Source organism: Mobula birostris, chromosome 2 (genome assembly GCF_030028105.1).
Source record: "Mobula birostris isolate sMobBir1 chromosome 2, sMobBir1.hap1, whole genome shotgun sequence".
Taxonomy (NCBI): domain Eukaryota; kingdom Metazoa; phylum Chordata; class Chondrichthyes; order Myliobatiformes; family Myliobatidae; genus Mobula; species Mobula birostris.
Genome location: NC_092371.1, coordinates 87,891,193 through 87,909,103, shown reverse-complemented (window position 1 = coordinate 87,909,103; position 17,911 = coordinate 87,891,193). Strand labels below are relative to the sequence as shown.

The 17,911-nt window shown below is 45.8% G+C and overlaps 1 protein-coding gene across 1 annotated transcript in view; it reads right to left on the bottom strand.

Moving 5' to 3' along the window:
• The window catches only part of LOC140208659 (large ribosomal subunit protein P1-like), a 48,358-nt gene extending 30,688 nt beyond the window's left edge, over window positions 1-17,670 (bottom strand). Inside the window, exon 1 of the mRNA XM_072277506.1 lies at window positions 17,567-17,670. Coding sequence (XP_072133607.1) covers window positions 17,567-17,659 — 93 coding nt within the window. The 5' untranslated portion in view covers window positions 17,660-17,670. The remainder of the gene's footprint in view (window positions 1-17,566) is intronic.
• Window positions 17,671-17,911: the final 241 nt, after the last annotated feature.

The window sequence follows — 17,911 nt, the reverse complement described above, 5'->3', positions numbered from 1 at the left end:
GGTAAACTTGAGGGCAGGGTGAAAGTTAGAGGCAAAGTTAATGAAGTCAACGAGCTCAGCATGCGTGCAGGATGCTTCACCTGATGTCGGCTTCAGGTGAACACTTTACCTGTGAGTCGGCTGGGGTGATATACTGCAGCCGGTGCTCCCGACGTGGCCTTCTATATATTGGTGAGATCTGACGCAGACTGGGAGATGGTTTTGCTGAACACCTACACTCTGTCCGCCAGAGAAAGCAGGATCTCCCAGTGGCCACACATTTTAATTCCACATCCCATTCCCATTCTGATATGTCTATCCACGGCCTTCTCTACTGTAAAGATGAAGCCACACTCAGGTTGGAGGAACAACACCTTATATTCTGTCTGGATAGCCTCCAACCTGATGGCATGAATATCGACTTCTCAAACTTCCGCTAATGCCCCACCTCCCCCTCGTACCCCATCCGTTATTTATTCATATACACATATTCTTTCTCTCTCTCTCTCTCTCCTTTTTCTCCCTCTGTCCCTCTGACTATACCCCTTGCCCATCCTCTGGGTTTTTCCACTCCTCCCCTTTTTCCTTCTCCCTGGGCCTCCTGTCCCATGATCCTCTCATACCCCTTTTGCCAATCACCTGTCCAGCTCTTGGCTCCATCCCTCCCCCTCCTGTCTTCTCCTATCATTTTGGATCTCCCCCTCCCCCTCTCAAATCTCTTACTAGCTCTTCCTTCAGTTAGTGCTGACGAAGGGTCTCGGCCTGAAATGTCAACTGTACCTCTTCCTAGAGATGCTGCCTGGCCTGCTGCGTTCACCGGCAACTTTGATGTGTGTTGCTTGAATTTCCAGCATCTGCAGAATTCCTCGTGTTTGAGTCTGGCTTTCAGTTTACTTTTGCTTTGCACTTCACAGCCCTTATTCACTGCAGGACAGAAAACTCCAGAAAACCCCTCTCTCTAGATCCAAAACAATCCCCTCCTTGTGAATATCCCACCGAAAAAAACTTTGCCTCTGTAAAAGCTGAATTTCCTGCTGTGTGCTCCCAGATCTCCCAGTCCATGAACCACCATTCCAGAACCAGTATCTGCTTTGAGACCTGTTAGGCCATCTCTGGCAAAGCCTTCCCCACCACTGAACACAAGCCATCCATCGTCAAAGGCACTCTCCATTCAGGCCATGCTCTATTCTCACTACTAGCATCAGATGGTCGGTCCCACACTGCCAGGTTCAGGAACAGTTATCACCCTACAAACATTAGGCTCCTGAACTGGCATGGATAACTTCACTCACCTCAATAATGAAATGGTTCCACAACTTATAAACTCACTTTCAAGACTCCTTACAATTCATGCTCTTTGTTATCTTTAAAAGTTGCACAATTTGTCTTCTTTTGTACATTGTTTGCTTGCCAGTCTTTGTTAATGTATAGATTTTTTGGTAAATTCTACTGTATTTATTTTTCTGTAAATGCCTGCAAGGAAGTGATGACATATACAGAGTCTGGTAATAAATTTTACCTTGTACTTTTATACTTTTTAATCTCTTGCTTAGACAATTATTCTTGAGTAATACCTTATTTGCTGATTCTAGCTCACAGGTTGTATATTTTAAATTTATCAATTTGTCTGAATTAACCCTAATCATTATAAATTACATTCAAATGCTCCCAGTATTAATTCAGCAATTTTTAAAATGTGACCATGCCACAGTTCTTGCCTTCCATCTTGTCAGTTGATACTCAATCAAATTACTCCAGAGCAGAGATTTAGCCAAGAACATGAAGAAGCAGGAAGGTATGCCAAGTCCATCAGCTGGGAAGGAAGCCAGCCCACTTATAAAGATCAGCTGGTTGAGTGCTGTTCCAACAACAACTTTGCACTCAACGTCAGTTAGACCAAAGAATTCAGAAAGGAGAAATTGAGGGAACACACACCAGTCCTCATTGAGGGATCAGGAGTGGAAAGGGTGAGCAGTTTCAAGTTCTTGGGTGTCAACATCTCTGAATATCTATCCTTGGCCCATATTGATGCTATTAAGGCATGACACCAGCTATATTTCATTCGGAGCTTGAGAAAATTTGGTATGTCACCTAAGACTCTAGCAAATTTTTATAGCTGTACTGTGAAGAGCATTCTAACTGGTTGCATCACCGTCTGGTACGGAGGGGCCACGACAAAGGATTGGAAAAAAGCTGCAGAAGGTTGTAAATTCATGGGCACTAGCCTCCCCACCATTGAGGACCTCTTCAAAAGGCAATGCCTCAAAAAGGAAGCATCCATGAATAAGGATCCCCTATCACCCAGGACATGCTCTCTTCTTATCACTACCATTGTGGGCGCCATGGTAGTGTAGTGGTTAGCACAACACTACTGCAGCTCAGGGCGTCAGAGTTCGGAGTTCAATTCTGACGTCATCTATTAAGAATCTGTATACCCTCCCCGTGGAAGGCAAAGGCTGCTCTGGTTTTCTCCCACAGTCCAGAGATGTACTAAATTGGTAAGTTAATTGGTCATTGTAAATTGTCCTGTGATTAGGCTAGGATTAAATTGGAGGTCGCTGGGTGGGGTAGCTCGAAGGACTGGAAGGTCCTATTCCACACTGTATCTCCAAAAACAATAGAGGGGATACAGGACCCTAAAGGCTCACACTCAACATTTTAGGAACAGCTTCTTCCCCTCTGAACAGATAATGAACCCACCCATGAACACTACCTCACAACTTTTGCTCTCTTTTTGCACTATTTATCTAATCTAATCATTAATATATTTCTTATGGTAATTTATAGGTTTTTAAATGTATTGCACTATTCTGCTGTCACCAAACATTGAATTTCATGACATGCATATGCCGGTGATAGTAAACTTGATTCTGTTTCTGATTCTTACTTCTGCCAAGTCCACTGGCACCCGGCAGACACAGAGAGCAGTTGTATTTCAGACAATGCAGGTATAACAACTGCTATTATCCTGTATGCCAAGTCATCTTCTCCTCACTCCATCATGGCTGACCCACACTGGCTCCAATCCAGGCAGCTGCAACTTCACATATTTTAACTGCAGTTGGATCCTTGACTTCCTCAAGACAGACTTCAGTCAATATAGATACAGAAAAACCTCTCTCACTGACCAACAGCATAGGTGTACCTCAAGTCTAAGTGGTCAGACCACTGCTCTATTCTTTTTACACCCATAACTGTATGGCTGAGCACAGCTCCAATTCCATCCACAATGTCACTGTAATTAGTAGAATCATGGTTAATGATGAGTCAGCGTACAGGAGTGAGACAGATCCACCCAGTTGTGTGGTGCCGCAATAACAACCTCACGCTGAACTTCAAAGTTCAAAGTAAATTTATTATTAAAGTACATGTATGTTACCAAGAACCACCCTGAGATGCATTTTTTTGTCAGCATTCACAGTAACTATAAAAAAATGCAATGAAAGACTACACAGAACAAAACAGACAACTAATGTGCAAAAGATAACAAAATATGCAAATCTGAATAAATTAATAATAAATAAATAAGCAATAAGTATTGAGAATGAGATGACAAGTCCTTGAAGTGAGTCTATAGGTTGTGGGAACAGTTCAGTGATGGAGCAAGTGAAGTTGAGTGTAGTTATCCTCCTTGCTTCAAGAGCCTGATGGTTGAGGGGTATTGACTGTTCCTGAACCTGGTGTTGTCGGTCCTGAGGCTCCTGTACCTTCTTCCTGGTGGCAGCACTGAGAAAAGGGCATGACCTGGATGGTGGGGATCCTAGATGGTCGTCGATTGGAGTGCTGCAAAGACACAGTACAAGCATTGCCGTGCTAGTCTGGCGAAGAGCTTTAAAAACCCAGTCTTCATAAAAGAGGAGCGGTCATCGTGGGAGTGGTCCAAGTCAGTGTGGTTAGGCTTTGGCAAGAACAGGCGGAGGTAAAGTAAATTCATTCCTTATTTCTTTTTTTCTGAATTAACTCTTGAGAGAATGGGGGGTATGTCTACAGGACCAGTGTTCTGTTCTGGGTGTCAGATGTGGGATTTCCAGGAGTCAACCTGTCTCCCCAATGGCCACGTCTACACCAGGTGCATCGAGATGTAGCTCAAGGACCTTCAGCTTGTTAGAGATAGAGAAGAGGTGATAGGCAGGAGCTACAGGGAGGTAGTCACCCCAAGGCTACAGGAGACAGATAAGTGTGTGACTGTCAGGACAGAGAATGGAGAACACCAGATAGTGAAGATCATCCCTGTGGCTGTCCCCCTCAACAGCAAATACTCTATTTTGAGTACTGTTGGGGGGTGGGGGGGGGATGACATACCTAGGGGAAGCAACAGTGGCTGTGTCTCTGGAACTGAATCTGGCCCTGTGGGTAGGGAACTGAAGAAGATGGCAGCAGTAATAGTGGACTTTATTGTTAGGGGGATAACTATAGAGGCAATTATGTGGACATGAAAAAGAAACACAATGGTAGTTGGCCTCTCAGGTGCCGCGTCCACAATATCCTGAAAAGGGAGGGTGAGCAGCCGGAGGTTGTGGTACGTATTGGTACCAACGACATAGGGAGAGAAAGGAAGGAGGTCCTGAAAACAGAACACAGGGAGTTAGGAAGGAAGCTGTGAAGCAGAATCTCAAAAGGTAGTAATCTCGGGATTGCTGCCTCTGCCACGCAACAGTAAGGACAGGAACAGAATGAAGTGGCACATAAATGTGTGGCTGAAGAATTGGAGCAGGGGGTAAGGATTCAGATTTCTGGATAATTGGGACCTTTTCTGGGGCAAGTCTGATGACTTAAACAATAACATAAGAAATAGGAGCAGGAGTCCGTCATCTGGCCCATCAAGATTGCTCTGCCATTCAATAAGATCATGGCTGATCTGTCCGTAAACTCAGCTCCATCTACCTGCTTTTTCCCCATAACCCTTAATTCCCCTATGATGCAAAAATCTATCCAACCTTGTCTTAAATATACTAACTGAGGTAGCTTCCACTGCTTCATTGGGCAGATAACAAAAGGTACAGGTTGCTCTTGAATTCAAGATGGACCAATATCCTTGAGGGCAGGTTTACTAGAGCTGTTGAGAGCGGTTTAAATTAATATGGCAGCGGGATGGGAACCAGGTTGATAGGGCTGAGGATAAGCTAGCAGGTTTACAAGTAGATAATGGGTGTAATATAAATGTAAAGAAGGACAAGACAATGATTGGGTACAAGTGCAGACAGAGCAAAGAGCTGGATTGTACCACAGATGCAAAATTCAAAAAGGCGAAGGATGCAGGACCGTAGGTGCTGAACTTAAATGCATGTAGAATTTGGAATAAGGTGGATGAACTTCTGGTGCATTAGATTGGTTGGTATGACGTGAGGGCATGACTGAGTTGTGGCTGAAAGAAGACCATTGTTGGAAGCTGAAATTCAAAGGATATACTTTGTATCGAAAGGACAGGCAGGAAGGCAGAGGCAGTGGCGTGGCTCTGTTGGTAAGAGATGGAAAAACATCTTTAGAAAGAGGTGACATAGGGTCAGAGAATGTTGGAACTTCGTGGTTAGAGTTAAGAAACTGCAAGGGTAAAAATGCCATTATGGGAATCATATATAGGTCTCCAAATAGGTAGCCAAGATGTGGGATTGAGATTGCAAAGGGAACTGGAAAAGGCATGTAATAAGGGTCTTGTGAGACTGTGGATCTGCGCCTGGAAAGTCTTCACTCTCCAGGGCGCAGGCTTGGGCAAGGTTGTATGGAAGACCAGCAGTTGCCCATGCTGCAAGTCCCCCCACTCCACGAAACCAATGTTGTCCGAGGGAAGGGCATTATGACCCATACAGCTTGGCACCAGTGTCGTCGCAGAGCAATGTGTGATTAAGTGCCTTGCCCAAGGACACACACGTTGCCTCAGCTGGGGCTCGAACTCACGACCTTCAGGTCGCTAGTCCAATGCCTTAACTACTTGGCCACGTGCCCACATACAATAAGGGTAATGTCACAATTATAATGGCAGATATGCCATATGCAATTCAAGGAAGGAGAAGATGGTGACGCAGCGTGCGCGGCCTCTCCGGTGATGAATATCTGTTATCTGTCAAGTAGGGGACCATGCACAATTCTGATTTGATGGAGATGTACGTGAGAGTACGGTGGAACATCTGGAAAACTTCTGAAATGCCCGCTTCGCTGCCGCTGCTACTGTGTAGTAACCGGAATCTCCGGAGCAGAAGGCCCCGAAATCCTCAGCTTTGCTTGTCTCAGTGGCCGGGGCTAGGTCGAAGGCGCTCGGCAAAGGATGGCGCTCGGGAGGGTGTATCGGAGGGGCTGGTCAGAGGCTCGAAGTTTTCGGATGGATGGACTCAGTGTCGGCTGCTTCCAAGGCATCGGCAAGTTGATGGTGCCTGGACGTTTATGACAGGGAGTTTCTCCCTTTTGCCGCCTGCTGTTGGGGACTCAGGAGTCGATCGACTCGGGGACTTTTTTTTTTTTACCATGCCCAAGGCTTGTTCTTCATCAAATTATGGTATTGCTTTGCACTGCTGTAACTATATGTTATAGTTATGTGGTTCTGTCAGTGTTAGTCTTTGGTTTGTCCTGTTTTCTGTGATATCACTCCGGAGAAACATTGTATCATTTCTTAATGCATGTATGCATTTCTAAATGACAATAAAAGAGGACTGAGTGTTCTCATAATCTAAAAAAAATATGCAAGGGGATTGGGAAAATCTGGTTGGTGTCAGATCGCAAGAGGGAGAATTTGTTGAATGCCTGCAAGATGGCTTTTTAGAGCAGTTTGAGCCTTCTCAGGGAAAGGCTATCCTAGATTGAGTGTTGTGTAACAACCTCGATCTCATCAGGGAGCTTAATGTAAAGGAACCCTAAGAGGCAATGATCATAATATGATCGAATTCATACTGCAATTTGAGGGGGAGAAGCACAACTCACATGTATCAGTATCGCAATGGAATAAAGGAAATTACAGAGGCATGAGAAAGGAGTTTGCCCAGGTGGATTGGAGAAGGATATTGGCAGGGATGATGACACAGCAGGGATGGCTGAAGTTTCTGGGAATAGTTCACAAGGTGCAGGATAGATATTTCCCACAGAAGAAGTTGTTCTCAAATGGCAGGTGTAGGTAACCGTGGCCGACAAAGGAATTTAAGGACTGCAAGAAAGCCAAGGAAAGGACATATAAGGTAGCAAAAGTGAGTGGGAAGTTGGATGATTGGGAAGCTTTTAAAATCCAACAAAAGACAACTTTACCAAAAAATTTTTTAAGCGTGTCGCACCAGTCAGCCATTCTTGTCTGGCGCACGGTGTCAGGATTGGTCTTTCCTGACTCAATCCTTTTTTTTTAATATGAGGCCGAGTGGCTAGCTCAATGCTCAACCTGGCACGGATGGAAAGTGTGCTCGGGGGTGACCCGACTTGGATTCGAACTCGGGAGCCTTCGCTGATGCCATTGCGACTAAAGGCGACTAAAGACAACTAAAATCCTATAAGGGAAAAGCTGAAATATGAGGGCAAACTAGCCAATAGTATAAAGCAGGATACGAAACATTTTTTTCAGTTATATGAAGAGTATAAAGGGGGATGAGAGTTGATATTGGAACACTGGAAGATGATGTTGGTGAGGTCGTAATGGGAGAGAAATAAATGGCAGATGAACTTAATAAGTACTTTGCACGTGTCCTCATTGTGGAAGACACTAGCAGTGTGTCAGAGGTCTCTGAGTATCAGGGAGCAGGAGTGAGTGCCATTGCTATTACAAAGGAAAAATACTAGGCAAAAATCAAAGGTCTTAAGGTGGATGTCACCTGGACAAGCTGGACTACATCCCAGAGTCCTGAGAGTTTGCTGAAGAGCAAATGTCACTCCACTCTTTAAGAAGGGAGGAAGGCAAAAGAAAGGAAATTACAGGCCCGTTAGCCTAACCTCAGTGGTTGGGAAAGTGTTGGGGTCTTGAACTAAGTATGAGGTTTTGGGGTACTTGGAGACTAATGATAAAATAAGTCAAAGTCAGTATGGTTTTTGTAAATGAAATCTTGCCTGACAAATCTGTTAAAGAGTTCTTTGAGAAAGTAACAAGCAGGATGGTCAAAGGAGTTTAAAGGACTAGATAAGATGGATCTTTAGAGGATGTTTCCTATGGTAGGGGTATCCAGAACTAGAGGAACAGCCTCAAAATTGACGGGCTACCTTTTAGAACATAGGTAAGGAGGACCTTTTTTTTAGCCAGAGAGTGGTGAATCTGTGGAATACCCTGCAACAGACTGTGGGAGAGGCCAAGTCCGTGAGTATATTTAAGGTGGAAGTTGATAGTTTCCTGATCTGTCAGAGTATCAGAGGATATAGCAAAAAGGCAGGTGTATGGGGTTGAGTGGGATCTGGGTTCAAACATGATGGAATGGCAGAGCAGACTCGATGGACTGAATAGCCTAATTCTGCTCCTATGTCTTACGGTCCTAATGATGAGTGCAGCTTTCCTGCAACAGCATTCCATGTAGATGTGCTCAGTGGTGGGGAGCGCTTTATCCATGATGGATTGGGCTATATCCACTTCTTTTAGTAGATTTTTCCATTCAAGGGCATTGGTGTTTCCATACCAGTCCATGATGTAACCAGTCAGTGTACTGTCCACAACGCATCTATAGAAGTTCGTCAAAGTTTTAGATATCATGCCAAATTTTCACAAACTTCTAGAAAGTAGAGGCGCTGTTGCGCTTTCCTTGTAAAAGCAATTAATGAACTGAACTCAGGGCAGATCCACTGAAATGATAACACCAAGGAATTTAAAACTACTGATCCTCCAATGAGTCTGGAACTTGATGATGGTGAGGACAATATGAGTGAGGTTGATGTTCTGGAGCATGTTGATATTAAGGGAGAGGAGGTGTGGGAGTTGTTAAAATACATTAGGATGGATAAGTCCCTAGGGCCTGATGGAATATTCCCCAGGCTGCTCCACGAGGTGAGAGAAGAGACTGCTGAGCCTCTAGCTAGGATCTTTATGTCCTCGTTGTCCACGGGAATGGTACTGGAGGACTGGAGGGAGCCAAATATTGTCCCCTTGTTCAAAAAAGGTAGTAGGGATAGTCCGGGTAATTATAGACCAGTGAGCCTTACGTCTGTGGTAGGAAAGCTGTTGGAAAAGATCCTTAGAGATAGGATCTCTGGGCATTTAGAGACTCATGGTCTGATCAGGGACAGTCAGCATGGCTTTATGAAGGGCAGATCGTGTCTAACAAGCTTGATAGAGTTCTTTGAGGAGGTGACCAGGCATATAGATGAGGGTAGTGCAGTGGATGTGATCTACATGGATTTTAGTAAGGCATTTGACAAGGTCCCACACAGTAGGCTTATTCAGAAAGTCAGAAGGCATGGGATCCAGGGACGTTTGGCTTGGTGGATTCAGAATTGGCTTGCCTGCAGAAGGCAGAGGTTCGTGGTGGAGGGAGTACATTCAGATTGGAGGATTGTGACTAGTGGTGTCCCACAAGGATCTGTTCTGGGACCTCTACTTTTCGTGATTTTTATTAACGACCTGGATGTGGGGGTAGGAGGGTGGGTTGGCAAGTTTGCAGATGACACAAAGGTTGGTGGTGTTGTAGATAGTGTAGAGGATTGTCAAAGATTGCAGAGAGACATTGATAGGATGCAGAAGTGGGCTGAGAAGTGGCAGATGGAGTTCAACCTGGAGAAGTGTGAGGTGGTACACTTTGGAAGGACAAACTCCAAGGCAGAGTACAAAGTAAATGGCAGGATACTTGGTAGTGTGGAGGAGCAGAGGGATCTGGGGGTACATGTCCACAGATCCCTGAAAGTTGCCTCACAGGTGGATAGAGTAGATAAGAAAGCTTATGGGGTGTTAGCTTTCATAAGTCGAGGGATAGAGTTTAAGAGTCGCGATGTAACGATGCAGCTCTATAAAACTCTGGTTAGGCCACACTCGGAGTACTGTGTCCAGTTCTGGTCGCCTCACTATAGGAAGGATATGGAAGCATTGGAAAGGGTACAGAGGAGATTTACCAGGATGCTGCCTGGTTTAGAGAGTATGCATTATGATCAGAGATTAAGGGAGCTAGGGTTTTACTCTTTAGAGAGAAGGAGGATGAGAGGAGACATGATAGAGGAGACAACATGTACAAGATAATGAGGAATAGATACAGTGGATAGCCAGTGCCTCTTCCCCAGGGCACCACTGCTCAATACAAGAGGACATGGCTTTAAGGTAAGGGGTAGGAAGTTCAAGGGGGATATTAGAGGAAGGTTTTTTACTCAGAGAGTGGTTGGTGCGTGGAATGCACTGCCTGAGTCAGTGGTGGAGGCAGATACACTCGTGAAGTTTAAGAGACTACTAGACAGGTATATGGAGTAATTTAAGGTGGGGGCTTATATGGGAGGCAGGGTTTGAGGGTCGGCACAACATTGTGGGCCAAAGGGCCTGTACTGTGCTGTAGTATTCTATGTTCTATGTCTCCTCCTCCTGGAGTTAATAATCAGCATTCTGGTCTTGCTGACATTGAGTGTGAGGTTGTTGGTGTGGCACCACTCAGCCAGTGAATCTCAGGGTTGGAAAAGGTAACATATCTGTTCTTAATAATAAATTTACTTTGAAATCTACTATGGCAGTGGTATAGTCAGCAAACTTGAGTATGGCACTGGAGCTGTGCTTAACCTCACAGTCATAAGTGTAAAGTGAGTAGAGCTGGGGGCTGAGCACACAGCATTGTGGTGCACCTGTACTGAGGGAGATTGTGGACAAATTGACAAGTGAGGAAATCAAAGATTCAGTTGTACACTGAGGAATTGAGGCCAAGATCTTGGAGCTTATTGATTAGTTTTGAGAGGATGGTAGCATCAACAAAATCAAAGAACTAATTTGTGAACAACAGGAATTCTGCAGATGCTGGAAATTCCAGCAACACACATCAAAGTTGCTGGTGAACGCAGCAGGCCAGGCAGCATCTCTAGGAAGAGGTACAGTCGACGTTTCAGGCCGAGACCCTTCGTCAGGACTAACTGAAGGAAGAGTTAGTAAGAGATTTGAAAGTGGGAGGGGGAGGGGGAGATCCAAAATGATAGGAGAAGACAGGAGGGGGAGGGATGGAGCCAAGAGCTGGACAGGTGATTGGCAAAGGGGATATGAGGATCATGGGACAGGAGATCCGGGAAGAAAGACAAGGGGGGGGGGAGAACCCACAGGATGGGCAAGGGGTATATACAGAGGGACAGAGGGAGAAAAAGGAGAGAGAGAGAAAGAATGTGTGTATATAAATAAATAACGGATGGGGTACGAGGGGGAGGTGGAGCATTAGCAGAAGTTAGAGAAGTCAATGTTCAACCTCTTACTAACTCTTCCTTCAGTTAGTCCTGACGAAGGGTCTCGGCCTGAAATGTCGACTGTACCCCTTCCTAGAGATGCTGCCTGGCCTGCTGCGTTCACCAGCAACTTTAATGTGTGTTGCTTGAACTAATTTGTGACTTCAGAAAGGGAAAGTTGGGAGACAACCTGCCAGTTCTCATCTCAGGTAAACTGTCCTGGGCTCAGCACAAGGATGCAACCATGGAGAAGATGTACCCGTGCCTCTTGTCTCTCAGAAGCTGAGAGAAATTTGCCACATTACCGAACACTGTGACAAACTTTTACAGGTGCCCCATTGAAAGGATCCTGCCTGGTTGCATCATGACCTGGTACGGCAATTCCAAAGCACAGGAATACAAGAGTCTGTAAGGAGCAGTAGACACAGCCCTCCTCTTCATTGACAACATCTACAAGGTGCTGTCTTAAGAAGGCAACATCCTTCATCAGTCAATGTTACACACAGAGACCCTTCATCGGGACTCACCAGAATTCACAAGTCCTGATGAAAGGTTTCAGCCCATAACATCAACTGTTTATTCCCATCTGTAGATGCTGCCTGACCTGCTGAGTTCCTCAGTGTGTGATGCTCTTGATTTCCAGCATCTGCAAAGTCTCTTGTTCAAATTTAATTGTCAATCATACATAAATACAGCCAAACGAAACAGCATTACTCCCAGGCGAAGGAGCAAAACACAGTACCAACGGTCATACACAGCTGAAGGCAAATATAACACATAAGACAACAGGAAAACACAAACACACACAAAAATAGTCCAAATCCCTGAGTCCAAAAACGTTGCAGTAATCCGCTGCTAACCAAACACTGGAGGGCAGCATCACCACGTCACACCGCCCCTGGCACTCTAATGGAACGCAACACCTCTCTCCTCTGGTCGACTGTAGCGGAACGCAACAACTCTAACGCCTCTCTCCTCCGGACGACTGTAGCGGAACAATGCCTCTCTCCTCTGGACGACTGCAAACAGGCAACACCACAGCTTGAGGCCTAGTCCTCTCTGTGACTGAGGCCACACACATCCCTTGCCATCCGCCTCGCTGTTTGCCAAAGCCAGTCAATTGAACTTGCAGCATTTCACAGTAACAATATCCGAAAGGGTCTTATGATCACAATCCACACCAAGTCCAACTCCTTCAGTTTCTCTGCCAATGAGCAACTCACCGATGGGTTTGACCTGCAATTCTCTTAGTTCTTAATCCCCAGCAGGGTCTTGTGATCGTAAAAAAATACATTAAAAAAGACAATAACACCTTTGGTTGGCCCCATAGAAGTCACTCTGTCTGAGTGCACTGCCATCTTACCGGAAGTGTGTTTGTGTATCCAGCAAAGATCTCCACCATCTGGACCATGCCATCTTCTCAGAGCTACCATCAGGCAGGAGATACAGAAGCCTGAAGTCCCACACCTTCAGATTCAGTAACAGCTCCTTTTCAATACCTATTTGATATTTGAACCCTAATCGGACCTGCACAACACACTTTGTTATAGCATTCGCAGGGGCCTGCACCTTAACTTCATTTACCTCCTTTTGTCACCTGTTCTTACCCATACCTCTACTTTCTGAGGAGGCTGAAGACAGCTAGACTATGCATATCTATACTCACATCATTTTACAGATGCACAGTCGAGAGCATTCTAACATGCTGCATCATTGTCTGATATGGAAACTGCACTGCGGCAGACAGGAAGCCTCTACAACAGGTAGTCAAACCTGCCTAACACATCACCAGCACCTGCCTACCCGCCATCAAAGATATATATATATATACTGCTTTATTATCTCTCTCAACCCCATTCTCCTACCTTCTCTTTGTAATCTTTGATCCCTTACTAATCAAGAACCTATCAACCTTCACTTTAAATATTCTCAATGATTTGGGTTTCATAGATGTCTGTGGCAATGAATTCTACAGATTCACCACCCTTGGGCTAAAGAAATTCCTCATCTGTTCTAAATGGACCTCCCTGTATTTGGGGCCTGTGCCCCCTGTCCATGACTTCCTCACTATAGGAAACATTCTCTCCACATCCACTCCATCTAGGCCTTTCAATATTTGGTAGATTTCAATGAGATCCCCCCCACCCCCATTCTTCTAAACTCCAGTGAATACAGGTCCAGGGCCATCAAATGCTCCTCTGTTAACCCTTCCACTCCTGGAATCATTCTTGTTAATTTGCTCTGGATCCTCTCCAATGCCAGAACATCCTTAAGGGGCCCCAAAAGGAATCCACAACTGCTCACAATACTCCAAATGCAGCCTGACCAATGCCTGATAAAGCCTCAGCATCACATCCATGCTTTTATAATCTAGTCCCCTTGAAATGGGCGTTACCATTGCATTACCACAGACTCAACCTGCAAACTAACTATTAGTGAATCCTGCATGAGGACTCCCAAGTCCCTTTGCAAGAGAATGAGGTGGGGTCAAGTAATGGTAGTTGAGAGACATCAGTTGATGGAAATGAGTAGTAGATAGTGACAGAACAACTGATGAAGGTAGGGCAAAGGATGTGATGTAAATGGATTTCAGTAAGGCATTTGACAAGGTTCTCCAAGTGAGCTCATACTGAAAGTCAGCAAGCTTCTGATCCGGGGAAACTTGGCTGCGTGGATTTAGAACTTCTTGCCCATAGAAGGCAGAGGGTGGTAATAAATGTCCAGTATTTCGCCTGGAGGTCGGTGACTGGTGGTGTTCCACAGGGATCTGCTCTGGGACCCCTGCTTTTTGTGATTTTCATAAATGATTTAGATGAGGTGATGAAAGGGTAGGTTACTAAGTTTGCAGAAGACACAAAAGGCTGGTGGTATTGTAGATAGTGTCGACGGTTGTCGTAAGAGAACAGGGGATTGATAGGATGCAGAGCTGGGCTGAGAAGTGGCAGGTGGAGTCCAATACAGAAAAACATGAAGTGATGGGTTGAACTTGAAGGCAGAGTTCAGGAACATGGCTGGATTCTTAGCAGTGTGGAGGGTGGCGTATGCGATGTCAGCTTTCATTAGTCAGGAGATGAAAGGTAATGTTGCAGCTCGATAAAACTGGCTACACCACACTTGAAGTATTGTGTTCAGTTCTGGTCACTTCATTATAGGAAAGATGTAGAAGCTTTAGAGAGGGTACGGAGGAGATTGACCAGGATACTGCCTGGATTGGAGAGCATGTTTTATGAGGAAAGGTTGAACGAGCTAGGGCTTTTCTCTTTGGAGCAATGGAAGATAAGAATGATTTGATTGAGGTGTACAAGATGATAAGAGGCATTGATTGAATGGACAGCAAAAACCTTTCTCCCAGGTTGAAACAAAGGTGAAAATAATACAAGGGGGTATTATTTTAAGTATGGGGGGGGGGGATGCCAGAGGTATTTTTTTCTTCACAGAGTGTGATTGGTGTGTGGAACACCTGCCAGGGGTGGTGATAGAGGCAGATGCATTTGGGACATTTAAGAGATTCTCAGATAGGCACATGGAAATAGAGGGGTTTGTGGGAGGGAAGCCCTAGATTGATCTTGGGTTAGATTAAACAGCACAATATTGTGGGCTGAAGGATTCTATGATCTAGCCACATTTCATTCTTCTTCTTACAGAAACAGCTGCATGATGCTAAGCTAAGGCAGTGATGTTACCTGGGGTCGTCAGGTGTTTCGGGTCTTTCAACATCATACACCCTCGCCCAGGCGACCCGACTGGGGTTGATCAGACCCCGGCCTGTGCCCTAGCAGCAATACACCCTCGCCCAGGCGACCCGACCGGGGTTGATCAGACCCCGGCCTGTGCCCTAGCAGCAAACCACAGATCTGCCCTCTTCATCCAGAGCCATCCTAACACTTTCTCTGCTGCATCTGTCGTGGTAGAAATGGCTCTCCTTCTTCTCTCTCCCGTGATTCCAAGTGCAGTGTATACTTTGCAGAGCGACTGGCCTGCAAAGCCATGACACTCGACCTCCACAGGCCGACACTCTGCTCTCCAGCCTCTTCTTTGGCAGTTGTTCTTCAGATCTTCATACTTGGCTCTTTTCTGCTCGTAGGCCTCCTCCATGCGTTCTTCCCATGGCATGGTAAGCTCAAGCATAAGAACGTGCTTCGATGAGTCGGACCACAACACAATGTCGGGCCGCAATGTAGTCTCTGTGATGTGGGGAGGAGACTGCACCTGTTTTCCCAGGTCTGCTTTTAGCTTCCAGTCCTGGTCACTGAAAAGCAACCCAGTTGCTTTCTGGTGTTTTGTTGGCCTTTCCCCCTCTTTGACAAAGCAGATGGTATTCTTGACCGGACTTGTTTTCCGGCAGATGTTGAGGGCGCTGCAGATTGTCTCAGCAATTGTCCAAAGGACCTGGTCATGCCGCCACCGGTAACAGCCATCGGCAAGAGCTCTGGAGCAGCAGCTCAGAATATGCTCTAGCATACCGGTCTTCTCACAGAGGGGGCAAGCTGGTCGTTCAGCAAGACCCCAGCAGTGCAGGTTGGATGGGCTAGGAAGGACATCATAAATAGCCTGGATACAAAGGTATTTCAAATGCATATTATCGCAATTAGTCCTTCAAGTCCTGAGTGTCAATATCGCTGAGGACCTAACCTGGACCCATCATATCATTGCAGCAATACAGAAGGCAAGACAGTGGCGATATTTCATTAAGAATTTGAGGAAATATGGTATGTCACCAAAGGCACACAAATTTCTACAGATGCACCATGGAGAACATTCAAACAGGCTGCATCACCATCTGGTATGGGGCGGGGGGGAGCAGGTACTACACAGGATCGTAGTAAGCTGCAGAGAGATGTAAAACTAGACAGCTCCATCATGGGTACTAGCCTCTATAGTATTCAGGTTATCTTCAAGGAGCAGTGCCTCAGACAGGCAGCATCCATCATTAGGGACCTCAACCCACAGGACGTCCCCTCTTCTCAATGCTACCATCAGGCAGGAGGTACAGAAGACTGGGGGCACACAATGATTCAGAAACAGTTTCTTCCCCTCTGCCATCAGATTTCTCAAGGACATTGAACCCATGAACATCATCTCATTTTTTTATTTCCTGTCTTTTGCAGTACTTATTTAATTTAACTATTTAATGTATATATACTTACAATAATTCACAGTTTTTCTCTGTTATCATTATTGCATTGTACTGCTGCCACAAAGTTAACAAATTTCACAACATATGCCAGTGATATTAAACCTGATTCAGATCCTTTGTACTTTTATTATGAAAAGCATTGTTGAGGATCCCTACCACACATCCTACAATCTCTGTGACCCATTACCGTCAGGAAGGAGGTACAGGAGCATCAGGACTAGAACCCATCCCACAATCTCTGTGACCCATTACCGTCAGGAAGGAGGTACAGGAGCACCAGGACTAGAACCCATCCCACAATCTCTCTGACCCACTACCGTCAGGAAGGAGGTACAGGAGCACCAGGACTAGAACCCATCCCACAATCTCTCTGACCCACTACCGTCAGGAAGGAGGTACAGGAGCATCAGGACTAGAACCCATCCCACAATCTCTCTGACCCACTACCGTCAGGAAGGAGGTACAGGAGCATCAGGACTAGGACTGCCAGACTGGGCAACAGCTCAGGCTCTGAGACTAATGAATACCTTGCTACCTTACCTTGTTACTAGGACACCAAGCTGTATACTGTACTATTTACCTGTGCTGCACACTTTATATGCATTTTGAATTATAATTTGTTAACTTTTTTTGTGGTAATATTTAATTTATGCGCTGTGTGTGATACATGCATTGTGGGTGCACCAAAACGCCGTTTTGTTTCGTTGGATATATGTCAGATGACAATAAACTTTACCTCCACGAGATTGGAGGAAAACTCCATGAGATTGTTCCTTAGGTCATATATTCCATTTGGGGAAAAAAAACTACTCTGCATCTCCGCACCTTCCCTACTTGGATTTGTACCGGCCTTTTGCAATCTTACCATTGCTAACTGCCTCAGAGACAAAGTGTGGTGGAGAACCCAAAGGCTGAAAGAGTGACCGGGGCAAAGGTACCAACACAATGAGAGGACTATCAGTTGGAGCAACACCCTACAGCCCCAGGGGTGGGGAATGACACGAACAGCTCCCTCAGCGCTGCCCCTCCCACGGTGCGGCGCTCCATCACTGCCACAGTACAGCAACGGCGCTTGCTGACTCTCACATTGCGGCGCTCCCTCAGTGGCACTCCTTGTGCGCTGCGGCGTTCCCTCCCACGGGGGACAGACCCCAGACTCACGGTAATGGCGACGTCGTCATCGTACAGGATAAGTGCGCTGTAGATACAGGCCAGCTCGGCTTCGGAAGCCATGACGATCACCACAGCAACCATCCGCACCAAAAGTGGGTGGCACCGAAGAGCAGCGCGTGCGCAAAAGCCGCCTTCTTTGTGAGGGTCGGTTTGGATAGTCGCCATCTTCTGCGGGGCTACTGCGTCATCACATTTCTGTGAGGGGCAACTGCTGCAACTTGAGCATCGGGCCGTCATCTTTTTGCGGGGCTGCAGATCAGGGCGAGAAGGTTGGGCCAACAAAAAATTGATTGGTCATGGTCCTCAGTTCAGCATCCATGGTTCTCTCTAACC